At 35.0% G+C, this 27,984-nt stretch overlaps 1 protein-coding gene across 3 annotated transcripts in view; it reads left to right on the top strand.

Moving 5' to 3' along the window:
* PDE1A (phosphodiesterase 1A) overlaps nucleotides 1–27,984 on the top strand; it is a 363,460-nt gene that overhangs the window by 288,053 nt on the left and 47,423 nt on the right. For all 3 annotated transcript variants that reach the window (XM_079134553.1, XM_079134554.1, XM_079134555.1), the window contains 5 exons: nucleotides 3,214–3,280; nucleotides 6,735–6,851; nucleotides 7,696–7,836; nucleotides 16,582–16,682; nucleotides 26,523–26,648. In XM_079134553.1, coding sequence (XP_078990679.1) covers nucleotides 3,214–3,280; nucleotides 6,735–6,851; nucleotides 7,696–7,836; nucleotides 16,582–16,682; nucleotides 26,523–26,648 — 552 coding nt within the window. The remainder of the gene's footprint in view (nucleotides 1–3,213; nucleotides 3,281–6,734; nucleotides 6,852–7,695; nucleotides 7,837–16,581; nucleotides 16,683–26,522; nucleotides 26,649–27,984) is intronic.

Below are 27,984 nucleotides of genomic sequence, written 5' to 3'. Positions count from 1 at the left end.
TTCAATTCTAAGCACATCCCTAGCTCTTTCCTGCCTTTCCTGCCTTGGAACCATTATTAATCCTGCAAGAAATGATCCTCCCACTATTCCATGGGGCCCTTCTGTCTTTCCAGATGCCTTCCCTGATCCCTCTGGATTCTGGTCCTCCAGCACTACTCCAACCAGTAATTCACCTCATGGCACCTATCACTGTTTCTAATATATATTGTTTCTTATTATTTTTTGTCTTTCTTCACCACTGAAATAAGCCTCACAAAAGCAGCAAGAATATTTCCCTTGCTTTCCACTAAATAGTCTGCTGTCTAGCACAGTGTTTGGTATAAAATAGTGGGGTTTTTTAAAGTTTTTGAATTATACTTTATAATTATAGTAAAAACTTCCAGAGTCAATGCATCATATTTTCAATTGGACTTCACCACCTGGAAGATCCCAGGAAATTCATTATCCTTTTTCAGAAACTTGTGACATATCACCTATCTACCAAAGTGCAAGGAAACTAGATTAAGGTTTCTCCCACGCTCATTCTGATTCTAGGGGAAGTCATCTTAATTTCCATCTGATTTTCCACTTCAAATCCTTCCATCATAGAATTCTATTCCTGGTTATAGAATTAGAAAAGTATGATAAAGGGGAGGATTCGCTCTTCAGAAGGGCAATCCTCTTTCTTTACATTCCATGTAGTGTTAAGGTACATTGATACTCATTTCTCAACATCCTCCCAGTCTAAGAAACTCACTGGCAGCAGACCGATGACAACAGCTATAGTAATAGTAATGCTGGATTTCTTGTGTTGAGTCTTTATTAGATTATGAAAGGCATTTATACCCTTTACCTCTCAACAAAGTCTGTCCTTCTCATTTTGCAAATGAACGGCATTAAATAGCATTCCAAAAGTCACACTACTAGTCAGCAGCTAACTCCTGATTCCAAAGCACATGTTCTTTTCTTCTGGGATTAGGAGGGGGCGGGAGTATGATGGTGGAATGAGACGGACATCATTATCCTATATACATGTATGATTACACGAATGGTGTGAATCTACATCGTGCACAACCATAGAAACGAAAATTTGCACCCCATTTGTGGACAATGAATCAAAATGCAGTCTGCAAAAATAAAAAATAAATAAATAAATAAATAAAATGACTTAATGTCACTTCATTTCTTATTAAAATTTCTTATTCCTGATTGGATTTTATACTAAACTTTTCCCTGTTAACCATCTTTTCATATCACCTGCACCTGCTTTTTTAGAAATACTGACTAGAAAAATAGGTAGAAGAGATCGTTTTCTACAAAACAAACAAACAAACAAAACCCCCACAACTAAGTATCCTTAGTAACAGTAATTATTTTCTAGATCTTTTGTGGTATGATTAATACCTTCATTGCTCTGCAGAATTAGAATAATTATAGGTATCTCAATGGAGTAATTAATATAAGTATTTTTATCTTAAACTGCCCTAAAATCTTCCAATAGAGAATGTGTAATACTACTATTTTTTTTACCCACACCCAAAGTGGTTTACAGTTATTTGAAACAAATGTTTTTAAAATTGAAACACAAAAACAAAATAACAAGGTGTCTGGAATAAAGTGGGAAAATATTTTCATAAGAAAAAAATCTAGGCTAAAGAGACAATTAAATACAATATTTTCATTCTGAGTTTCCAAGAAGTTAAGATTTAAAAGAAAAAATGATGGATTATTTGGCTTTTTTAATCTTTTAAAAAATAATGACTTGTAATTAGAAACTGAGTAATATGTCTTTCAGATTTTTACTATAAAGTTTATTAATTAAAAAAATTAGTATCTTCCATAGTGGTTTTACAAAAAACACATATTTTCCTCACGACTGTTTCTTATACTGACTGTACATATCATTATATTTAATTGAATTACAGTGTTGTTCAGGCATTTCGGGGGGAGGGGACTTTGTAGAGGAGTCATGTATCTTTCATGGACCCAAATAAAAGTGAAGTGCTATTTTGACACATTAGGGTATCTTCAAACCCAGGACCAAATGCTAGGCAAATGCTACCTGCTAGGCAATGCTCTCCCACTGAGCTGTATACTTACAGCTGGGTTTATGTCATTTTGGTTGCTCATCAGAAAAGGAAAACAAACCAATTACTGGTTAATAAAAACATTTTTGTTATTGATAATACTATGGAAAATGGAGAGAACTTTGTTGTCTTTCTGAATCATCTTTCTTTAATATTGGATAAAAATTTGAACAAATTTAAGAAATTTTTGTCAGTATAATCTCTCCCAATATCCTTAACAACAACAACAACAAAAATCCCTTGTAAATTCTGATGATGAGACCAGGGCAAAGGACAGGTAGTTGATTATCAAAGAAAAGGAAATGGGTAGGTAGCACTCCCCATCACCTGGTTGCTAACAACCTGGGGTGGGGGGTGGGGGGATCACATCTTCCAACACAAGCAATCACCCCCTGGAAAGCTCTCTTCCCACCCTTTTGGTCACCAAGTAGGTGGGATGGAAAGAGGGGACATGAGAAAAAAATGAAACCTAAAATCTGTAAAAGGGGCAAGACACCCCCACTCCCTCAGGCACCAACTCAGGGAGTCAGTCTCTCTCTCTCTCTCTCTCTCTCTCTCTCTCTCTCTCTCTCTCTTTTCTATTCTTTAAATAAAATTTGTTTTCTTGTATCAGTGTTTCTCAGATGTTCAATCTTCAACACGGGGGAACGGGAACCAATCCTGATTTTCAAGACTGATTTCGATGATAGATATTCCTCCAGTGATTTCCGTTTTGTAAGAAAATAAAAGCAAAAGTATATAAAGGGAATATTTTCATGACGTTCAACTTCCATTCTAAAAGTTTTGGCACATATATGCACATAAAACAAGAACATGTGCTGTCATGAATGTGGCAGTGTGTTAGTGCAAACATGCAAACAGTCCATCTTTTAATTAGATGAAATTCAGGGGAAGATATCTTTACATGAAAACTAAAATCACATTAACTTTTACAGGGTGGTTGTGAGTAGACAAAATGCTGTTGACATTTATCACACTGTAGACTGATAAATGGTGCCTGTAGTTAGCAACTTTGCCGCAAAGGGACTCTGTAACTAATGGTATAAGGTAAACGAACTAGGAGTAATCTTTACCATTATATTTAAGTGAGAGCTAAAAACTTTGAGCAAGTAAATTTTATGTATACATTTATTTTTGTCTTTTTTAGGATGTACAGAAAATCCTATCACATGGTTGGTTTGGCATATCCAGCTGCTGTCATAGTAACATTAAAGGTGAAATAATTTCAATTATTTTCATTTATAAAATACTCATTTAAAAAAGTCTTTTAAAAGTGGCTGAGAGAAATTGAGAGTAGGTCTTCGCTGCAGCCTGCATATTGGAATGTAAAATTTTTTAACCATTTACAAAATGTAATATGTTCCAAATCATGACTTAATATAGACTTACATGAGTATTGATTTACATTAAAGAACTGTATCAATGCACATATATGCATGCCTATGTGCACGTGTGTGTGATTTTCTTTTCTTCATGTTTTATTTACGTGGCTCTTAAATTCCATTTTGAGATGGCACTAGTATTTGTCAGAATATACATATTTTGTTACATATATATTATGGAAGACTTAAATAAATTACAAAAAAAAAACGTTGTTTTAGTCAGCTGTGTTTAAAAGATACAGAAGAAAATTATTCAAAAATCTTGGGTCTGAGAAAATGCAAAATATAAGATAAAATTAGGAAAACAAAAAAAGAAATTCATCTTTCTTGTATCTGACTTCTCCTGAAAATACCCTGATCAGAGGTGTAATTGCAGTATTATATGTGTTAGAAATAACTCGAGATGACACTCTGGAAGGAGAAGGCTGGCAGCTCACTTGTGTTCGTTTCCTGTGTGTGGGCACGCATATGCACATTTGTCACAGATGTTATTTCTACAGAGGCATTTTGTAAGCTCCTCTCCTAAATTCTTTATTTCTTTCTGTTCTTAATTCAGTTGGAGAAATTAACTTTGTCTCCTAAAACCACTCCACTTTTCGTGTGTTAACCAAGAATTTGTAGCATAATGGCAGCCAGCAAGACCTTGGACTGCTTCATTTCTCACCTATTATACTCCTTCCCTATTTTAAATTTGTATTGCTTATATTTGTGTTTTAATTTTCTTATAAGCATCCTCTTTGTGTTTTCTTCTCTGCTACATATTAGATTCAAATCATAGTAATTAAAAAGGTAGTTTATTTTCCTTGGATGTTTTTAAATATAATTGTGTTCCTAAAACTATAATACAGACAAGTATATAACTAAAATGCCACATTATAGTATACTAAGTATTCCTGTGTTCTTGAGAGACCTTGCTTCCTTGTTATTTCTTCTGCCATGTTCAAAGAAATTCCTTGTTTTTATTTTATTTCTTTTAAAAATCTTTGCCTGAAAACCAACTGAAAGATTGTTGGTATAGGAGAAAGTATCGGTTTTTCTGAAATGTAGTTTAGTAAAAACATGAACTAAGAGGTTAAAGGAAGAAATGTCACCAAGAATATTTTAGTTAAATAATTTATTTTCTTAAAAACCTCCTTGTCTTGTTTGTTCTCAATGTGACAGTGCAGAAGCCAAGCATCTGTGATAGTTTACAAATGTAAATCTTCATTGTTTATGAAACTCCCCAAGAAACAGAGCTAACTCTACTCAGCAGGAATCCCTGGTTGAAACTGTAAATAGCTGCCTTGAAAGAGTCTGAGCTAACTATTCCTTGTTAGCTTTGGAATTTGATGAAAGATTTCTTGGCCTTCTTTGAGCTTTACTGATGGTAAAAATCCTTCTAACAGAACCTTTAGAGATTTTTAATTTACAAAGAGATAAAGTAAGTGTTTGGGGATCAAACTAGAGCCAAATGAAAGACATTTAACAATGGCAGACAAGAAAACCAAAAGGTATTTCATTGGTGTTTGGTTTCAACAGATTAAAAGTACCATTTGAGGCTGTTACTGTTATGTTTTCAAAGGAAGCATTTTTAAAAAAGACTGGTGAAATACTTTTTATCAGATTTTCAGTTTAGTTTGAGCATGTTACAGCACCTACAGTTGGCTTCCTTAAGAATGTTAAAATGTTAAATGAATGAAATTCTAAAAAGGGCTTGCTCAAATACAAAATTAATGCATAGCTTTGAGGTTGCCCATTTATTGTTCAATACTAAATCTACTGTGTGTACACACTATACTTTACTAATAGTTCCTGATCATCTTTTGAAATGAATACTGTGCTTTAGTTTTAGTTTTTAGAAAAATCATGAGGTAAATAAAGTGGTTGAATTTCCCCATTGTCACTGTTAGGGGTTGCTTTTCCAGTGTACCTGCTTTCCTACAAGCTTGCTTGCTTCTCTACAAATTGCTTGAAATGGCACCAATTACTATCCTCATCCTCAGTCAAAGGCTCACTTACTTTTCTGACCACCAACCCTGGAGAAAAGTATAACTGGGTCAGTGAATTCAGAGGGAGTTATAACAAGGTAGTGTGCTCTGTACCTCCTGTGGTATTTGCACCCTACAAGAGGATAGAAGATATCAAAGTTTCCAGCCTATTTACTGTTACAGGGCTGGAGACTTCCAGAAAACTGAGGCAGAGTGAAGGCCCCCTATTAAGTCCCAATTCTTGTGATCAAGTCAGAAAGATTTCAGATATATCACTCAGAGGAATAGACACGAATTTATTAGAAGAGATGGGAAAAGGGGAAGGGCACATTCTTACGGGAGAGAGTGGGTCCTCTCAGAGAGGAGAGTAACTGTGTGCCTCTCCTTCGCTCCAGTTTTACTGAGGATCCCAGAGAAGTTTCCAGAGAGTCCTTCCCAGGTTCTTGAAATTTGACTGACAGCAGAATGACATCAGACCTTAAAGTCCCTACTACCCTGACAACTCTAGGTCACTTCGGCCCATGCTGACCAGATTCTAATTGGATTCTTAAGCACAAATTCTTACAGATTTATGGCTATGATGAATTGTCCTTATCTCCCAGAATTCTAGGATCTGGTCTGTGAAAAGGTTCACAAAAGTAAGGGTAACTTGAGTTCCTTCTATCGACATTATCTCCATTATTTCAGGACGACATTTCTTCTGCAGATAATAGGTGGTTTGCTGAGGAATGGGACATATCCTGTCCACTTAAGCCAGGCAGAGCTGTAGATAAATTGCTTCTTGGAAAAGAAAGCACTTGGGGGTCAGAACAGTGGACCCATCTTATAGGATTAGTCCCTTAACCATTCACATCTGTCTGTCCCCTGTTACTAATTCTAATAATTACTAATTCTAATGCTGAGATTCCAAGCAAAGCAGCAGGTTGGGTGGGTAGGGAAGAATAATTGTGTCTATCTTCCCTCCATCCTTCAATTGACATCACCCATATCACCAGCAGTTCTGCTTTAGAACAGGGCCCAATCTGGGAAGATGTTTTATGGCAGAAGGTTGGAGAGAGTAAACGTAAGGCCAGAATTCTGTGTGCTCATGTATATTACAGCAGTGTAATAACCTTGGGATTAAGAGGCAGATCTTCATGCTCTACCAAGCATTTTGGCCTCACTTTTGTGGTCCTTTAATATCATACTCTGGTAAAATAGAGTTTCACATACTGAATTGAAATATGACCTGCTGCCTAATCTCTCAAATAATTTCCTATACAAAGCCACAGAACTATATGATATTGTCACCTAACATATTTACTCTATTTTTTCTACAGGATGTTGATAAATGGTCTTTTGATGTCTTTGCCCTAAATGAAGCAAGTGGAGAGCATAGCCTGAAGTTTATGATTTATGAACTGTTTACCAGATACGATCTTATCAACCGCTTCAAGGTCAGAAATGTAGAACAAAACTGAAACGCCCTTAGAATTGGCGATTTGAATAAGAATTAAAATGCAGAACACTGAGCCATTAATTCACTCTAGAATGTTTCTAGTTAGCAGGTCACAGATCTAAAGGTTGAGTTCACCACATGATGAAACCATTCTCTGGCTCACTGACATATCTATATATCCATCTGGGGACCATGAGGCCAGGACAGCCTCTTTCCAACAAGATTCCCAGATCCCCCAATCACTCATAGAACACTCATATGGGGAATGAAAGTTACATCTTAAAGAACTATGATAGATCTCCAGTGTTCCTAAAGCACAGAGTAATCCTCTATTATCAGCCTTCCTTAAACTGAAATGGTGGGCCTTCTAATTCACTTCATTTGGAGCCATCTAAGCAACAGATTAGGACTTCTGAGCAATCTGCTGCCTCTGACTTTCGTCATTTCCTATAGAAACATGGAATTGTTGGAGACAGAAAGTGCTGGGAGGTTGTTTATTTTAACGCCCCTGAATTACAGAGAGGAAAACTAGGCCTCACCAATTATAATTGGAAATATTTTTCCTTTTAAAAATGAGTTGTTTTCCTTTACCTGGAAAGATATAAAAATGGAAAGATTATACAGTGTGGTTAAACCATTATTTCTTCTGTCTGAATTAAATACTTGGGGTTACAATCCTTCTCAGGATTGAAAACTAACATGTTAATGATGTGGTTTTTTTTTTCCTTAAAGAAATTACTGCCCACATCTGACTCACTGTGTCACACCCTAAACCCTGTGCTCAAGTTGATATAGTGCCACTCGTGAGGCCAAAAAATAACCATATTTATTACTTTCCACAGATTCCTGTTTCTTGCCTCATTGCCTTTGCAGAAGCCTTAGAAGTTGGTTACAGCAAATACAAAAATCCATATCACAATTTGATACATGCAGCTGATGTCACTCAAACTGTGCATTACATAATGCTTCATACAGGTATCATGGTAAGAAAGCTTTTATAAAATGTTTGTTAGTTTGGAGACATTAAATTCCACTACTATGAATTCTCTTGTTTCTTTAATGCCATAGAAGTATTAAAAGTAATAATCTTTTGAATTTTGAGGTTATTTTTCAAAAAAAAACAATTTAACTCAATGAAAACAATTCACCTAGAGGTAAATCAAAAAAATTTGGACTAGACATTTTTGTGTAGAGAGAAAAAGTCTTCAGAATAAAAAAGAACTTTTCCCACACTCTCATTTTCTCAGAAACTAACATTTGGAGTTTTTTCAGTTACATTGCTAACCACAATCAAATCATCAAAGGGATTTAGGGAAATTATTCATGTGAATTTTTCCAAATGCCCTTCCTTCTTTGCATCTTAATGAATCAATGGGTGAATGAAGAAAAGATTCAGCAATGATAATTCTGAGATAACAGTGAATACAAGACAGGAACTCTGAGACTGCTTAGGATTTCTATACTGTCTTGGGATTGAGGATGACTCCCAGAAGTGAAAAGTGAGAGGCACGACTTCTGAAGGTGCTAAACCGAGATGGATTCAAAGAGGTGTGGGTCATATGAGTGCAATTGCGACTTAAAGAGACTGTTTTTTGCTCAAAACACTGACTCTTCACTTGGGCCTGCAGATGCCCAATGGGTCACAGAAAGCAGGATAAAACTTGGCATCTCTGCCTTTGTTATTACCTTAAATCTTGGTTCATATCCTTGCTGATTCTGCACATAGCATGTTGATCACTTAAGGAATACAATACAGGGTTTATTAGCCCTAAATTTACCTAACCTGTCTCATCCCCCTTCAAGACCGAAGACACCAAAAAAGAAAACCTGGATATTTTCAAAATGTTCATGTACATTCAACTGTCTGGAGTGGTTCCTAGATGTCTTCAGTCATTTCCCTAAATTTGCAGTCGCTTGGAGTCTAGAAACAGCTAAACATTACAGACAGATCACCCCATGATCAGATTGCCCCACTAAGTGGGATTGATTGCCCTATGATAGGAATTGAGGCTGCCATACTAAGTAGGAGCAATTATCTCATGGAAACCAGATTGCCCTTTAAAGGAATAAGGCCTTCTCCATAGCCACCTCACAGAACTAATCCTGAGATAATGAGCAACCAGATCATGGCCTGAAATGGATTATATAATCTGTCAGTTATACAAAGCCCCAAACAAACCCCCAGTCCTTGTCTTTTTTCCCCCTTTTCTATGAAAGTTCAAAGTTCTATCAGTTCTTAGAACACAGATATTTGGTCATTTTATCTGTTCTTCACAGTGTGGCACACTGATTAAATTTTTTTTTTTTTCTGTCCTTCACCACTGCTCATCGGATTGGCATATTGGCACAAGTGACTGGGCTTAGTCTGTTGGGATTACCAGAGCTGGGGCCTTCCCTCAAGGACTCTGTTAACATGAGGACACCAAATCCTACTTGCCTTCTTGATTTCTCATGTGCCAATACAGGCTGAGATGGTACCATAAAATTCCCACAAAATGGATTATTCTATCAAATCCCATAATATGCATTACCCATCTATTTAGAAATCAGAAACCAAACTATTTATATTATTGGCACAGTAACTGGAACTCAGGTCTATGAGACTTGGGTTCTTTGGGGTCCAGAGATCCTCAATAATCTCATCATTCTGTATCAGAGACTATATCCTAACTTGATCTCAAGCAAATACCCTGGGGCCTTAGCATAGACTCCTAAAAAGCTTGAAAATTTACAGCATGTGCAGGATTCTCCAAGCTTAACATATGCAGAAAATTAACATCATTATGACATTCCCCCCTCCCAGGAAACCAGCTGTGTTGTTTAGTATACATAACAATCCATTTGCTAGGATTCATCCAACAGTGTCTTATATGGTAATCAAAGAAATTGTTCCTCATTTTCTTTGCCTCTTAAATTGTGTAGATCCTCTAATGCCTAGGGCTCAGATCTCACTTCTGCCCCATGTTCCAATATATCTATTGCTAGAAACATGCAAAAAAAAAAAAAAAAAAAAAAAAAAAAAACCAACAGCAGAAAAACCACTCCAAACTTAGTGATTTAAAAAATAATTTGTTATTGTTTCTCAAGGCCCTGTGGTTAAAAGACTTCCAACTAGGAGGCTCTCACTTGGTGTCTTTCATGTGATTGTGGTCAGCTAGTAACTCTGCCTGGAGATATCTGAGACCATCATGGGCATGCCATCCAGGATGGTTCACTTACTTGACTGGCAGTTTATATGACTATTGGCTGGGAGCTCAACTAGGAATTAAAGGAACTTTTTGGAATTCCACCACAATTTCATACACGTACATATTCTGTGATAAAATCATCTTTTTAAAAGTAGTATATTTGTTCTTTTCTGGGGGGATTCTGAGGACTGAACTCAAGAAGGGCACTCAACCACTGAGTCACGTCCCCAGCCCTGTTTTGTATTTTATTTAGAGACAGAGTCTCACTGAGTTGCTTAGCATCTTACTTTTGCTGAGGCTGGCTTTGAACTTTTGATCCTCCTGCCTCAGCCTCCCTAGCCTTTGGGATTACGGGTGTGCACCGGTGCGCCTGGCTAAAAGTAGTATATTTGTTTCTCTTTCTAGTGTACATGCATGTGCAAGCTAGAAATTCTTTTTAAACTGTTTTGGTTTAATAAGGCTGGTTCTTCCACCATTTGACCCAGCTATCCCACTCCTTGGCCTATACCCAAAGGACTTAAAATCAGCATACTACAGAGATACATCCACATCAATGTTCATAGCTGCTCAATTCACTATAGCCAGATTGTGGAACCAACCTAGATGCCCTTCAGTTGATGAATGGATAAAGAAACTGTGGCATATATATACAATGGAACATTACTCCGCCATGAAGAATGATAAAATTATGGCATTTGCAGGCAAATGGATGAAATTGGAGGATATCATGCTAAGTGAGATAAGCCAATCTCAAAAAACTAAAGGACGAATGATCTCGCTGATAAGCGGATGAGGACATATAAGGGGGGGTAGGAGGGGTTAGCGTTAGGGTTAGGGTTAGGTTTAGGGTTAGGGATAAGGAGGGTGGTAAGAATGGAGGAAGGAAGGACTGTATAGAGCGATGGGAGGGGTGGGGGGAAGGGAAAAAAATAACAATGAATCAAACAAGATTGCCCTATGTAAATTTATGATTTTTAATTAAAATAAATAAATAAATAAAAAATAAGGCTGGTTCTTGAACTTTGCTTCCACTTGATTTGATACATATGGTCCATTAGTATGAAAACAAGGTGCCTTCTTGACGGCTGCAAATGCTTTTCCACCTGGAGGAAGCTGCTTTAGTATCTGCCCCTTAGATCTGCTTGCTTTTTGCTTGCTAAGGCCTCTTCCTGAACCTGATGGCAAGGTAATTTTTATTTCAAGTGTTCGGCATTTCTTCTTTCTCAAATTTTGTGGCTTTTAAAAAGTTAACATGGCATATTTAAATGACCTATTTAAATGTCACTTGAAAATGTAAAATGAACTGATTAGATTTCCTCAGAACAAGATGGACTGAGAAAACAATGCCTAATTAAGTATAGTAAAATATATACTTAATTATAAAGTGAAATTAGAAAATATGTGCCATTTCAGCCTGGGAGACAACCAGAATTTCATCATCTTAAAATATGTTTCTTCCCAAGTACAATTTGTTTTGTTTTGTTTTGTTTTGTTTTACTTGCCGCAAGTGTGAAAGGAGCCAAATGAAAGTCTAATTTAGCTTCAGAACCTCTGGTCTGAAGGTGACATTGAAAAGACAGGAGGGAGAGGTGTCATATTAGTGGGTAAATAGAGAAATTCAAATCTGCAATATGACTTTACCCTCAGACTGACAAGGAAGAGTTGCTGCAGGACATAATAAGCCATTTCATTTTCTCTGGAAGGCTGGGAAATCTGGTCCAGGCCTGGCATGACTCCAAGAGAGCTGCGGTCATTAGTGTAGATCACATAGTCTCTTTCTGAGAAGGCCACGGCTTATCAAATATAAATGTAACTTTCCTGTTTCAGTTGGATTGGCATGGAAACCTGTTCCTAATTTTATTCATCCTTTTGCAAAAATGTGTCAGTGGACTTTTTACTTGCCTGTTAGTCTGTGCATTGCAAAAATAGTCTGGTGGTAGACCTTTAGTGTTTCCCAGGATCAGGAAAGTGCATTTAAACTAAAGAGAATGATGAGAAATTTTACAATAGGTGGTGAAAGGGAAGGCAGATTGAATTCATAAATGTGTTGACTATTTTGTCAAAACCAGGTTTCACTGCCGGCTGAACGGTTTTGGGAAAGTTATTCTAGCAAGCATTTCTCTAGATGAAAAGATGGTAGGTAGTAGGTGATTATTAATTTCTTACATATTAACATGTTCATTCTTTGAAATGACAAAGCATCTCAGAAATATCCTTTTAACTAAAACTCTTCAGTCTTTTCTCACCACTTGGATTTGGTGAGGAGAAGCCTGGGTCACTTTCGTGTTTAGCTGATGCCCTGCTATTTCAGGATGGTCCTATCAGCATGGCATTTATGGGGCACTCTGGTAACAGCCCGACACTGCCAGGTGACTAATGCATGTTGTCATCTGCTAGATGTTCTGAGGACTCTGGAATGGTGCCTGAAAAGGATTGTGTAGAAGCCCTCATTCTCCTGGCTTGTGAAAGCCCTCAGAGATACCCTCGAGCCTAAGAGCTGACAGTGCGGGGGAGTCTTGATGCTAGTACAACCACTTGCCTCCTTCTCTCTCCTTTTGTCATTTGAATAACGTGTAGCCCTGGGCCACAGTGACAGTGATGTGCAGAAACAATCCATTTGCTAAAGAGTCAATGTTTTGTGGAGTGCTGCCAAGCTACCTCCAGCTGTCTCTTTAAATATGAAATCATTCAAGGACCTTGGCCAGGGAACACTTGCATTTGAAGGCTCTTGGCACTTTGCTCTAATACTCAGAAGAAAGACAGCTGACTTGAAATCTATTTCTTTCGAACTTGTACTCCATTGATTATGCCCCAAAGCACTCTCCCACACTTTGGAGTGACTTGGTTTTGCTCTGATCAATCTACAGAAAATGTGGCACTATGTCCCTATTGTGAAAACTATGTAGAAGTTCTCTTTGTGTACATGGCTTCCCATACAACAGTTTGGTAGAGTAGAAAGGGTTTGGGCTTGGGAGTCAGCCAGAAAGATTTGAAAGCATGCTCTGCCACTTCCTAACTGGCTCACTCTCTACCTTGGTTCCCTTGTCACTAAAATGTAGTTAAAACTACTGATCACCATATAGGAAGAGTCATTACATCTTATTTGCAAAGCACTTAACCTAGAGTCTGAAACAAATAGCTATCAACACATACCCTTGTATTATTATTATAATATACCAGTTTGCTGGTAAATGACAGTTTACTACCTTAGGCTAGTCAAAGGGAGAGGGAAAAAGGTGTCCAGCTCCATAACTTCAGGCCAAAAGAGTTGCTAATTATTTTCTTTTAGACACAGTAGAAACTAAGAAGTCAATGTGGTCCTGACCTGAAATTCTCCCTACCCTGTATATACACACATGTACTTTTCTGTCTCTATCATGTGCACATACTGAGTAATTCAGATATAAAAATTTTCAGTCTTAAATCAAAGCTGAATTAGCTTTCACTCATTTATATACCATTAAATTAGTTAAAAAGTCTGCTTTGGAAACCTCAGAAGAATGTGTTCAGTATGCTGCCTCCTTCAGTAGTGCATGCTATTGTGATCCAAAGGAGCAGATATGGGGTCAATTTTAGTTTGAATTTCTGCTCTTTTGCTATATGTCTATGTTACCTTTGACTTCATGGATATTGATTCATTTCCTTAAGATTCAGTTTTACTGAGTGCAATGCAAGGATAAAAATATTTACTTACCAAATGATAACTAGGATGTTTATAGGAATTAAATTAGAACATATTAAGTATCTTGCTAATGTTGGTTCCTTCCTTTCCCTTTCTGTCATCATTACTTATACACTTAGTAACAATCAGATACCCCTTGAATATATTTTGAAGACTTAGGATAAGTCTATCTGAGCATTTCTCTAGCTAAATGCAACCTCAAGTTTAACTGAAGAACAGTGTCTATTTTACTCTTAGCTCATCATTCTGACCCTTTATTTCTGTCCACTGGGACCCAAAAGAACCTGGGTTTTGTTTGAACCACTATTCTAGATGGGAAGAGTGGTATGATTCATGATTTCCAGTGTGTCTTCATGAATTATTTACAAAATCCATGAATCTAAACATCCTCTTTCTCAGAATATCATTGGACATAAGCATAAAATAAATGAACAGCTAAGGAATTAATAATCAGTCCAAAATTCTACTCTTACTAAAACCAAAAAGATGTTTCTCATTTAAGCATGAAAGTTCAGTGTTTATCTTCTTCCAAATTATTTTGCACTATAAACTTAATTATCAAGGTCACAGTATATCAGTAAATAAGTGGGGTTCAGGGAGGATGTTCTATTTTTGTGAGGCAGAGATTAATTAGAAAAAAAACAGGAAATATATTTATAATCAATTTTGACAGCTGGGAAGATAATAATTTTAAATACTTATGAGATAATCTATAATTATATTCCATCTCTGATTGTCTAATTTTCTTTACTTTTGCAACTTGACATTCAATATTAGTGGATAGTGAATGTTGCTTTCTTTTAAACCACAGTTTAATCTATAAATCCATAAATATAACTAGTAAGACATACTTTAAGAAAACAGGTGATTTTTTTTTTCCAGGAAATACTTTTCTTTGATAAAACAATGGGTTTCTGGGGTATAAAATCTGGTTTAATTCAATTTCTATTCATTTCATGGTGTTTAGTTTCACAGTCTCAATGGGAATATTGGAGGCTCAGTCCCAGTTCAACCTGTAACACAGGCCATTAATAAGGTCACTTTTTTCCTCTAAATGACACATTAAATGCATCTATAAACCCAGAACAGTTGGTTATATCAACTCCTTTTGGTTGTGAAAATCATTTCTGTTCCAGTTACCCAACTGTGAGGCATTTATACTTGAATTGCAATCAGTTAAGATATGTTAGCTATTGTTGTCTAGATTTAATGCCTTAAGCAATGTATTTAAAGTAGTTAGTTTCATAAAATGCTGTCTATTCTGTATTTTACTACATGGCAAGGCTCATGATAGGCAGAGTGCATACATTAACTTTAAACTTCCCTTAAAACCCCACAGAGGAATGATCACTAATCCCATTTTAATGGGAACTGTAGCTGAGAGGTTAAATAACTTATTTTCCTAAGGATCAACAGAGATTTGAAACCAGAATTGTCTGAATGCAGTCTTTTTCTGCTACACCTGACTACCGCCTTCTTATGCAAAACTAGTGACTTTTTATTTGACAAGCTGCTATTAAGTTCCTGTTATATACCAAATGCCACAATAAGTCTTGTGAAGGGAACAAAGATTAGTAAGGCCATGTCTTTGCCAACTCTGAAATTCAACAATTGTCACTTGGCTCATTTTTGACTTGTGACCTCCAACGGCTCCCTCTTGCCTTTTATACAAAATCCAAATTCATCAGCTCTAATCAAGGTAGGTCATCCACTCTTCTCATACTTTCCATCTTTTTTTCTATCCCACTTCCCTTGACTCTCAAACACAATAGTACTGTCAGCAATTGCACTTTAATACAGGGCTCTAAAATATCATTCTACATTTGTGCTTTCTACCTAAAATACCCTTTCTGCCAAGCCTGCCCTAACTACCAATCTTTGTCCATCCTTCTTCCAAAATTCTTCATTCCTACCATCAAGTACCATCTATGTATAGTGCTAATAGAAGTTTCTGTGATGGTAGAAAGACTTTGTACCTATGGTGTCCTATTATAAGGCAACCACTTATCACATATGACCAGTGAGCATGTGAACTGTGTCTAGTACAACTGGGAGAATGAATTTAATTTTATTGTATTTCATTTATTTTTAATTAAATTGTCACATGTGATTACCATGTTGGAGAGTGGAGTTAAAGTGTTGTGCAGAATGTGAGTGATGAATAAACTAATTGTTGGTAAATAAACTTAAAATAATAGAGAAGCTTTGCTCAGCTTTCCAGTCTGTAATAGAAAGATCAATGTATATGAAGTGATCCTGGATTTTAAGCGAGAGTAATTTTCTTTCCTTTATTGCTATTAAGTTTCATTGCACAGTCATACATGTGCTATGTATAGAAGATTTGGTAAATTCTTATAAACTCTTCTAAATCTTTAAATAAAAAATGGAGTTCGATTTTCTCATGAGCCAAGTAAATATCTTCAACTTTTAAGATGGACATTTTTCTTATAGAGGAGTCTTTCACAATTGCTGAAAAATAAATTTTAATTATGTATGAACTATTATTTAAAAATCACTAGCCTGTAATTAATTTCATAAATACCCCAAATGATAAAGCTGTGAAATCAAAGTCTAGTCAGTCTTTTACATCATAGAATACTATTCCTTTTCCAAATAGCAAAGACAATTATATTTTGAATTTTGAATTTTGAACTTATAAGCCATTAAATAATCAGTGTTCTCATGAAGCATCCATTATACAAAATTAATGGAGGAGAAAAGGAAGAAAAATTCATTTAAAAGAAATGTAATATAATTTTATATGGTTACATGTACTGAATGCACAGAAAATCCTTTTCATAAAGGAAAAGATGGTCTCTTCTTTATAAAAATGATTAAACTTTTCTTTAATTTACTAGCACTGGCTCACTGAACTGGAAATTTTAGCAATGGTTTTTGCTGCCGCCATTCATGATTACGAACATACAGGGACCACAAACAACTTTCATATTCAGACAAGGTAAGTTTAATAATGTATTAACTTTTATAAGTTAAAATTTAAAATTAAATTTTCTGCATATTATTTATTTTTAAAAATAAAGATTCTAAAAAGAATAGGTTTAGTGGATTTTTACCAAAATTCCTTAAGCCATAATCATTTAAATAAAACAACTACTATTGTTCAAGAATCTCATGTATATTTCATGACATATTTGACAGCTTAACATAAAAATATGTAAGAAAATTTCTCTCTTCCCAAAACTTATACTGTAAACTATTACACATGTATATATATATGAGACATGTATATATACCTGAGACAAATCTTGCAATATATTTTTAAGGTATTGGTTTGGTGTAATTATATATTTGAAAGTAATAATTTGTACTTCTGAAAAAAATTGAGAGATCAAAGAAATTATTTTTCCAGACCAGTGTCAGACCTAAATTTAAAATAATTGAAAAATGAGATTCTTTAATGATAATTATAATCCTGCTATTTGAATCAAAATACTAGAGATAAGCATTAGTCTACTAGGGCTGCCATAACAAAATACAACAAAGTGGTGGTTTAAACAATGTGGGTATATTTTCTCATAGTTCTAAAGGACAAATTTCAGCAGGTTTGGTTTCTTCTCAGTCCTCTCTCTCCTTGGCTTGCAGACAGCTACCTTCTTGCTGTGTTCTCATCTGGTCTTTTTTCAATGAAGATGCTCCCCTGGTATCTCTTTCTCCTCTCATAAGGACATCAGTCATATTAGATTTAAGTAGTACACTTTTATTATCTACCCCCTTTAATTCCAATTACATCCTTGAAGGCTTAATCTCCAAATATAGTCCCATGGAGGGTTAAGACTTTAACATGCAAATGTGGGGGAAGACACAATTCAGTCTGTAAGAGGAAGATAACCTAAGCTTTTCTTAGTTAGGTAGAGACATCTGTGCCTATGAAGTAGAATGAAAATTCTACTTCATAGAATAGAATTTCAATTAAAGGAGATCATTACTGAGCTCAGCTCTGTACAGGACAATGGTTTTAGAGTTTGGAGAAGGGAGCAAGTGATTGTTACCAATGAGTACTTCTTACCTTCTATTTTGAAAAGTGAAGGCGATGGACTGATTTTCCTAGCCACAGTGCTAGGTCACCATATGTAACTTTCTCCTTTCTCTAATCATCTGTAACTGGATGAAGAGTCTTAATTATTTTCTGCTTTGCACTGTGAAGGAAAAGAAAGAGAAGGAGAAGGAGGATGAAAGACAAAGGCAAGGAAGAAAAAGATGAGGAGAGGGAAGAGAGAGGGGAAGAAGAAGAATCAAATCTTTTTCAATTTTATATTAATAGAATAGAATATAGTCCAGGACTCATCAGGATCCAAGTCACTGTATACATGTGGTATTCTGATATTTCCAAAGTCTTCCACTAGTCAAGGATGCATAACAGGGAAGTGTAAGCTAAGACTAATGACTCTCTAGAACCACTAAAGAACTATGTTCTAATTGAAGGAAAACTAAATCTGCTTGCTTTTTGTTTATTTGTTTCATTTTAACCACATTATTTCTTAGCAAAGTTATAGTTTTATAGAAAAATTGAGCAGAAAGCACAGAGTTCCTGCGTACTTCCCTGCCGCCCTATAGCTTCCCCTGTTATTAACATCAGGTATTAGTATGGTACATTTGTTACAGCTGATGAACTGATATTGATACATTACTATTAGCTAAAGTTCGAAGTTTGTATTGGGTTTCAGATTTTTTTTGACAGATTCTATGCGTTTTGAAAAATATATTATGTCATGTAGCTACCATTGCAATGTCCTACACAACAGTTTCACTGCCCTAAAAGTCCCCTGTGCTTCACCATTCATTCCTCTTTTGCTCGCCCTTTGTCTCTGGCAGCCACTGACCTTTTTAATGTTGTATTAGTTTTTTAAATAGTTTTCTGTGTAGTATTATTTCTGAAAGTGACATGTAGTTAAAATCACATAGCAAGCATATACCATTTCCAGACTGGTTTCTTTCACTTCGCAATATATGTTTAAGGTTCCTCTATGTTGTCTAATGGTTTTATGGCTCATTATTTTTATTGTTGAGTAATTTTCCACTGTATGTATATATCACAGTTTATCTATTCACTGATTGAAAGAAGTCTTGGTTACTTCCAAATTCTGACACTTAGAATAAGGCTGCTTTCAGCATACGTGTGCAAGTTTTAATGTGCTTGGTTCCTTTGGGTTTTTAACAGAAATATTTTGAGCAACTGATTTTCTGGGCATGAGGTGTTATAATCTGATGTGGAGAATAGAGAAATAACTCATTAAGATATTAGATATTTTACAATTTAAAAGTATCTAGAGTGATTGAGATTCATATTGTAGATCATCTGGTCTAAGCCTCACAGTATAAGAAGAAAAGTCAAAGATTTCTAGTAGTGAAGTACCCTATCCAAATGCACCCAGTCAGGGACAGGATGTGAAGTTGAGGGACATACTCTAAATTCAGTTATGGACACAATCTGCTCTCTCAATCAGAGAAAGATACATGGTAGATCTAATCTTTTATAGATTGAATGAGATGTGCTTATACTTCATGCCCTATTGCTAGAGACAGAGAAAGGGCTGAAATTCAAACAATGAAATGTTGGGGAAGGCATTCTGACCCACCCTGGAAGGGAGGAAATCCAATTTCCCCAGCATGACATACAATGAAAGGAAAAGGAAACTCTTGGAATCTGGTTGGACAGTAGGAAAGTTACTGATCTATGTGTATTTGCAAAGTATACTGTTAAGCATCAAAGAGAAAAAAGACCTATCAAAGTCTCTACATCCATGGAATCCTTAACAAGGAGAATTTCAATTAAAGGAGATCATTACTGAGCTCAGCTCTGCACAGGACAATGGTTTTAGAGTTTGGAGAAGGGAGCAAGTGATTGTTACCAATGAGTACTTCTTACCTTCTATTTTGAAAAGTGAAGGCGATGGACTGACTTTTCCTAGCCACAGTGCTAGGTCACCATATGTAACTTTCTCCTTTCTCTAATCATCTGTAACTGGATGAAGAGTCTTAATTATTTTCTGCTTTGCACTGTGAAAGAAAAGAAAGAGAAGGAGAAGGAGGATGAAAGACAAAGGCAAGGAAGAAAAAGATGAGGAGAGGGAAGAGAGAGGGGAAGAAGAAGAATCAACCTTTTTCAATTTTATATTAAGAATGTGAATAAAATGGGGGAAGCCTTATATTTTACTTGTTTTTTTCATAAATTGTCTAACAGGGCCAGTTATTTAATGGATTAATTCTACATGAGCTTGAAAATGCCATGAGCAAAAAATGTAATGAACAAAATGAAACAATATAACGTGCTTTTTAACTGTTGCTATTGCCTTCAAACTTTGTCAAAGGACATATAAGGTCGTATGTTACTGATAGTAATTCTATTGTATTATATATTATTCATTTTTACTTGGATTTAGAATGCTTTCCTAATATTGGAACTCATTTGTCATATAAGATGAAATGACTGAAAAGTAATTTAGAACATTAAGTCAGGTGAGATTTGAGTTCAATACAGGTATTATAATGCAGAAAATCCTAGGAAGTGTAAATAAATGGAAATAATTTCCTCTTCATGAACAGAAAATGTGAAGCTGCATGTTACCATGGATACTGAATGTTGTTTACAGTCTTGTTTTTTCCTAGCAGCTAAAGACCATCTCAAATATTAAGACCATGCTGTATTCTCAGCATCCTTGTTGGATTTATGAGACAAAATCATGTACACTTGTTACAGTTAAATCTGGTTCAAAAACAAATCTTTGCTTATTTCTGAATGGGAGAGACAGTGGTGCTTGGAGCGGTATCATATCACAACCCTGACAAAGCTGCTATGGCTGCATTTGGGTTCATTCAACACAAATGAAATTATCAGAAAATATTTTTTTTCCTATGATCTCAGAAAATTTTTGGAAATACTCATGATATTTTACCCAGGCAAGATCTCCTTAATTACCTCTTATTTTTAAAATTTCTTTTAGTTATCAATGGACCTTTATTTTATTCATCCATTTGTGGTACTGAGAATCGAGCCCAGTGTCACACATGCTAGGCAAGTGCTCCACCACCAAGCTACAACCCCAGCTCCCATATTTAATTACCTCTTAAGCAAGGTTACATGTATGCTTTCCTAGTTGCTTGCTCTATATTAAGTTATGAATATTGGTAAGGGATTTTTTTCAGCCTTAACTAAGATTATTGAAGGAAGTCTATGTTAGACACATATGCTAGTAGCTCAATATATATGCTATTTCACCTTTATTATAGTGTTGGAAACACTATAATAAAAAGAGATCTTTCTAGTGCCTAAAAGGACACTTCTCTTACATGAGATTAGTAATGAAGCTTTGTTTATCTGGCAGACTATCAGATACAGATCTTGAATAGATTGAGAGCAGCACATACCAAATTTCTTTAGTTCTTTGTTTTTTTAAGAAACTAAATTTTATTGTGTATATTTAAGATATACAACATGATTTGTGTAATACATATGGATATTAAAATGGTTACTATTGTGAAACAACTTAACATATATCATCTCACATAGCAACCCACCTTTTTGTTTTATTTTGCTGGTAACTTTAGCTGTTCTTAATTTTGTCCTTGCAGGATAGTGTCAGGGCAAATGTTAGACTATAACTAGGACTCCACCCACTGAAAAGCCTGAAATGGTCAGCCTTGAGTAAGGTAGTTTTCCAGTGAATAGCAAATGTTTCTAGCAGGAAGGAGCATGTGAGGGGCAAGGTGTTAGGGGAAACAGAAGCAAAGTCGCTATAGAGCTTGAATTTCCTTTTCCCAAATATTTTTGGTATCTACTTCTACTCTGTCAATGTAAATGAATGAGTTGTCATTTTAAGACACTGAAGATAGTGGCTCTGTGCATTCCATGCCCAGAGATGATGTGGCAACCTAGAAGGGCAGAGGCTGGAGAACCGAAGGCTCCATTATATAGAACTGAGAATGCTTGGAATATTTTACACTCCACTAGAACAACCAGTGTAACTTGAAGTAGTTTATTTGATGATCTAGTTACTTAGAAATACAGGCAGGCAAGAAATGATAAACTTCTCTTGATGAAGTCATCATTTTGAAAAAAATTGTTTATTATGGATTGGTGGAGAAATGTATACTTCAAGTTTGGATAAAAAATTATTTTTCCATCTTAATTCAAAGTTAAATGATCCATAATATTCAGATTTAATCACAACATTGTAAGGGATTTAAAAAAAAAAACCTAGAATCACAAATAGAACAAATGATTTTCACATACATCACCACCACCTACTGAAAGTACTTTCCATTCAAAGGAATGAGGGTAATAATTATTAAGATACAAAGGACTTTGAGAACGTGAGGTCATTTTTTTCTTCTGGCAGATCTAGATTATCTCATAGGTATTTGGATTACAAACTAAGAGGTAAAAGGCATAAATGTATTTAAACAATGGTAATTAAAAATAAAATAAGAAACAAGACCAAGTGGGAATTAATTCAAGGTACTCAAGCCTGTCAACATTCAAAATTCAATTAATGTAATCCATCCTATCAAGAAGCAAAAGAAGAAAAGTCACATGATCATGTCAATAGATTCAGGAAAAGTATTTGACAAAATCCAACACTCATTTATAATTAAAACTCAATAAACTAGGAAAAGAGGGAAATTTCCTCAACTTAATAAAGAGTATATCCTAAAGTGGTTACCAAGGGACGAGGTGACCAGTTACATAGATGTTGGTAAAAGAATATAAAATTTAGTCAGTTAGGAGGAATAAGTTAAGAGGTCTGTTTTACATATTTATTTATTTATTCATTCATTTACTTATTTACTGTGGTGCTAGGGATTGAACCCAGAGCCTTGTGCATGCTAAGCAAGTGCTTTACCACTGAGCTACATCCCCAGCCCCTACAGAGCTCTATTGTATAATGTGTAACATTACGGGTATAGTTTTGAACAATGTACTATATTCTTGGAAATTTCTAAGAGTGAATTTTAAATATTTTCACCTCAAAATTTTATGTAAGATAATGTAGAATGTTAATTAACTCAATCCACCCATTCTACAATGTATACTGACTTCAAAAACATCATGTTGTTAATTATAAACATATACGATTTTTACTGGCCAACTTAAAATGTAAACAAATAAATTAGGAAAAAAGACCACCTGCAAAAAACTTACAACTAACATCATACTTAATGGTAAGAAACTTAAAGCTATCCCACTAAGATCAGCATCAAGACACTGATTTTTAATATCATCCTGCAAGTCCTAAGTCAATAAGACAAGAAAAGGATAAAAGGTATATAGATTGGGAAGGAAGAAATAACTATCTTTGTTTACCGATGATATGATTGGCTATGTAGAAAATCTGAAAGAACAACAATAACAAAATGACAACAACAAAAAACAATCCTGTAAATAAAAGTGATTATAGTAGGGTTTCAGGACACAAGGTTAATAGATTGTGATCCATGAACAAGTGGAATTTGATATTGAAAAGCACAATAGCATTCTCATTAGTATGCCCAAATTGAAATAGTAGTTATAAATCTATCAAAATACATAGAATTTGTACATGAGGAAAACTATAAAACTCTGATAAAAAAATATAATAAATGGAGAAATAATCCATGTTCATGGATGGAAAGACTTAATCTTGTCAAGTTGTGATTTCTTCCCAACTTGATCTATAGATTCAATGCAATTCCATTAAAATCTCAGGAAGTTTTTGTGTGCATATTTTGAAAGTGATACTAATGTTTGTAATGGAGAAGAAAAAGATCCAGAATAACCAACATAATAATAAAGGAGAGCAAAGTTGGACGTTTGACACCACCTGATGTCAAGACTTCCTACAAAACTGCAGTAATCAACACAGTGTGGTATAGCATCTTTGGTATTATGGCCATTTTGACAATATTAATTATGCCTATCCAAGAACATGGAAGATTTTTTCATTGTCTAAGGTTTTCTTCCATTTCTTTAGTGTTCTGTAGTTTTCATTGTAGAGGTCTTTCACCTCTTTTGTTAGATTGATTCCCAAGTTTTTTTTTTTTTTTTTTTTTTTGAGGCTATTGTGAATGGAGTGGTTTTCCTAATTTCTCTTTCAGAGGATTCAACACTTATGAATAGAAATGTATTAGATTTATGTACATGAAATCTTATAGCGTGCTACTTTGCTGAAGAATTCATTTTTTAGTTCTAGAAGTTTTCTCGTGGGGTTTTTGGATCCTCTAAATATAGAATCATGTCATCGGCAAATAGTGAGAGCTTGAGTTCTTCTTTTCCTATTTGTATCCCTTTAATTTCTTTGGTCTGTCTAATTGCTCTGGCTAGTGTTTATACACAATGGAATACTGTTCAGCCATAAAGAAGAATATTATGGCATTTGCAAATAAATGGATGGAATTTGAGAATATCATGCTAAGTGAAATAAGCCAATCCCAAAAGACTGAAGACCAAATGTTTTCCCTGATAAGTGGATGATGACATATAATGGGGGAGAGGGTAGGGAGTAAGAGAAGAATGGAGGAACTTTAGATTATGTAGAGGGAAATGAGAGGGGGTGTGTGAAAAAATGGTGAAATGAGACAGCCATCATTACCCTATGTACATGTATGATTACACGAATGGTATGAATCTACGTTGTACACAACCATAGAAATGAAATGATGTACCCCATTTGTGTACAATGAATCAAAGTGCAGTCTGTAAAAAATAAAAAATAAATAAATAATTTTAAATAAAGACAGTGTGGTATTGGTGATAGACTAGACAAATAGGCAAATGGAACACAATATAAAGCCCAAAAATGCACCCATGAAAATTTAATAAGGACAGTACAATGGAGCAAAGATAATCTTTTCAATAAATAGTGCTAGAAAAACTAAACATTCATGTACAAATATATAGATAGATACATACATACATATAGACATAGACATATGCACAGAGACTGACTGCTATGGTCTGAATGTGTTCCTTAGAATTCATGTGTTGGAAACTTAATCCTCAGTGCAACCATCTGGGGAAGTGAAGCCTAATGGGAAATAATTAGGTTTTTTATCTTCATGAGTAGATTAATGCTGTTATAAAAGGCTCTTGGGAGTGGTTTGCTGTCTGGACTCTCAGTTCTTCCACCATGAGATACCTTCTGCCGTGTGATAATGCAGCAAGAACATGTTCACCAATGACAACACCTTCATCTTGAACTTGCCAGACTCCAGAACTATGAAAAATAAATTTCTTTTCTTTAATAATTACTCATTCTCAAGTATTCTGTTATTGTAGCACAAAATGTACTAAGGCACAGACTTTATACCCTTCACAAAAGATAACTCAAAAAGGATCATGGACCTAAATATAAAACACAAAACAATAAAATTCTTGCAAGATAACATAGCAGCAAATCTAGATGACCTCAGGTTTAATAATAACTTTAAATACAACACCAAAGGCACAATCCGTGGGAGAACTGATCAGTTGGACATCATTAAAAGTGAAAACTCATGGTCTGTCAGATACTGTTAAGAGAATGAAAAGACAAGCCTGAGACTGGGAGAAAATATTTGCAAAAGATATATCTAATGAAGGACTATTACCCAAAATATACAAATAATGTTTAAAACTCAACAATAAGAATATAAATAACTTGATTAAAACATGAGCCAAAGATTTTATCAGGCATCTTGGAAAAGAAGATAGACAGTAAATAAGTATATAAAAGATGTTCCAAAAAAGATACCTTCAAGAAAATGCAAATTGAAACAATGAGATACCACAATACACCTAATAGAATGACTTAAATCCAGCACACTGACAACACCAAATGCTGGTGAGGTAGTAGAATGACAGGAACTTTTACTTGTTGCTGTTGGGACACAAAATGGCACAGCCACTTTGGAAGACAGATTGACAGTTTACAAAATTGAACCTACACTTGCCAAATGATCCAGGAGTTACATTCCTTGGAATTTACCTAAAAAGTTGAAAACTGAAGTGCACACAAAACCCTCTATGCTGATGTTTCTAGCAGTTTTATTCAAATTGCCATAAGTTGGAAGCAACCAAGATTTCCCTCAGTAGATGATTAGCTAAATAAATGTGGTATCTCAGGAAAATGAACATGATTTGAAACTTAAGAGAGAAAAGCCATCACACTCTGAAAAGACATGGAGGAAACATATATACATATTAGTAATGGAAGGAGCTAATCTAAGCAGACAATGTACTATATGATTCAAACTTTATGACATTTTGGAAAAGGCAAAACTACAGAGACAATAAACACATGAGTGGTTGTCAGGAGTCAGGGGCACAGAAAGATGAATAGGTGGAATACAGAGAGTTTTTAGGGCAATAAAACTATTCTATATGATACTAAATGGTAGATACAAGTCATTATACCTTTGTGGAAACTCAAATAATTTAGGAAATTAAGAGTGAACCACACACATAAGGTAAATTGTAATCACTGGGTCATGATGATATGTCAGTGCAGATTCCTCAGTAGGGTGATATTGATAATGGGGAAGGTTATGTATTTGCAGAGGCAGCAGATATGTGAGAAATCTTTGTAAATTCTGCAATTTTTCCATGAACCTAAATCTGCTCTAAAAAAATAAAGTCTATATATAATTTTAAAACATTAAAACATCATACAGTTTAAAAATAGAAAACAGTATTTCTATAATTTTATGTGTTAAATTATAAGATGTTTACTAATGAGATGACTCAAAACTTGAATATCTCTTATTAGACATCCATGAAGTCTAAAGAAATCATCTACTGGGCATTTTTTTTTTTTTTAATCCTTAGGTCAGATGTTGCCATTTTGTATAACGATCGGTCTGTCCTCGAGAATCACCATGTGAGTGCTGCTTATCGACTTATGCAAGAAGAGGAAATGAATATTTTGATAAACTTATCCAAAGATGACTGGAGGTGAGTTCAGAGGGAACCTAAAGGGAATTTTAATCTATTGGAAAAGGATAAATTATGTGGTTAAAAGTGAAGAAAACATCTGAAAATCAGTGCCTCCTCTATGGCACACTCAGTTACTGTTGACTGGACGACTCTTAGAAGGATTTGTACCTAGAGGACTTTATTTAGGAGTCAGGATCCTCTGTTTGATGGATACGAAATACACATATTTCAATTCAATACACATACACATATGTAAGACCACACTTCACACAATAAATACTTTAGGATGCATAATTATGCACTTCAGTGGAACTCTGCTCAATTTGTGCTAATAGTTGTCTTACATAAATTAAATATTTTAGCATCATATCATTCCTTTCTATGTACATGGTAGGATGACACTAGATACCACAAAGGGAAGAATAATAAAAGCAGCCCAACTACTCCACATAACCTTTCTTCTTACCTTTTTATCCTTTGGTTGTTACCTTTCCTTTGCTTGATTATAGGATTGTCAAATCTAGTCAATGAATTTAAAAGATGATAAGTTAAACAGAAATTTCAGATCAACATAAAATCTTTTTAATGTGCATTTCTAATATTTTACACTATTCTTACATATTTGTAAAAAGCCCATGTTTATCCTTAACAAAGATCTTGTTAAAAGTTAGTAAATGAAATAACAGAATGAATCAAACAATATTGCCCTATGTAAATTTATGATTTTAAATTAAAATAAATAAATAATTTTTTAAAAAGTTAGTAAATGGATGGCACTAAGCTTCCACTCAAATGTACATATCAAAGAGTTTTGGTTTTTATTTTTGTTCTTGCAGCAAATTAAAAAAAAGTCAAAAAAAAAAAATGAGGGCTGGTAATAACACAGAACTTTAAAAACAAAAGTAAAGAACATAAATTAAAATCAAGGTTTAAAATGAGCCCTAGTCTCCTGTGGCTACATTTTCACATTCCCAAAGTTTCCTAAATTTACTAGGCCAGTTCCAGAAACATGGCCTCATTTTTGCAATTGTTGAAAATTCCCTAGGGTGGGGAAGGAGGAACAGCGTTTGGGGATCCCATTCAGGCTTTTCATTCTATTCTGCAGGAAACTAGCCCAAGAGGACTGAAGCCTAGGAAGGCCAGGATTTAACTGTAAAAGAAGTTTAAAGTGACCACTGTTGGGTTATGTGGAGAACAGCTGGGCAAAGGTAGAAGCAGGCAAACCATTTCCTAAAGTCCGAGAAAGAGATTAATTACAGCTAGAGTGTTAGTTTTTCATCAGTGGTTTTCATTCTCAGAGATAATATTGATATTAATTATTGTTCTTATTACTCCTTTGAGTTAACCTTTTTAT

Source organism: Sciurus vulgaris (assembly GCF_902686455.1).
Source record: "Sciurus vulgaris genome assembly, chromosome: 3".
NCBI lineage: Eukaryota > Metazoa > Chordata > Mammalia > Rodentia > Sciuridae > Sciurus > Sciurus vulgaris.
This window is presented reverse-complemented; position numbering and strand designations above follow the sequence as displayed.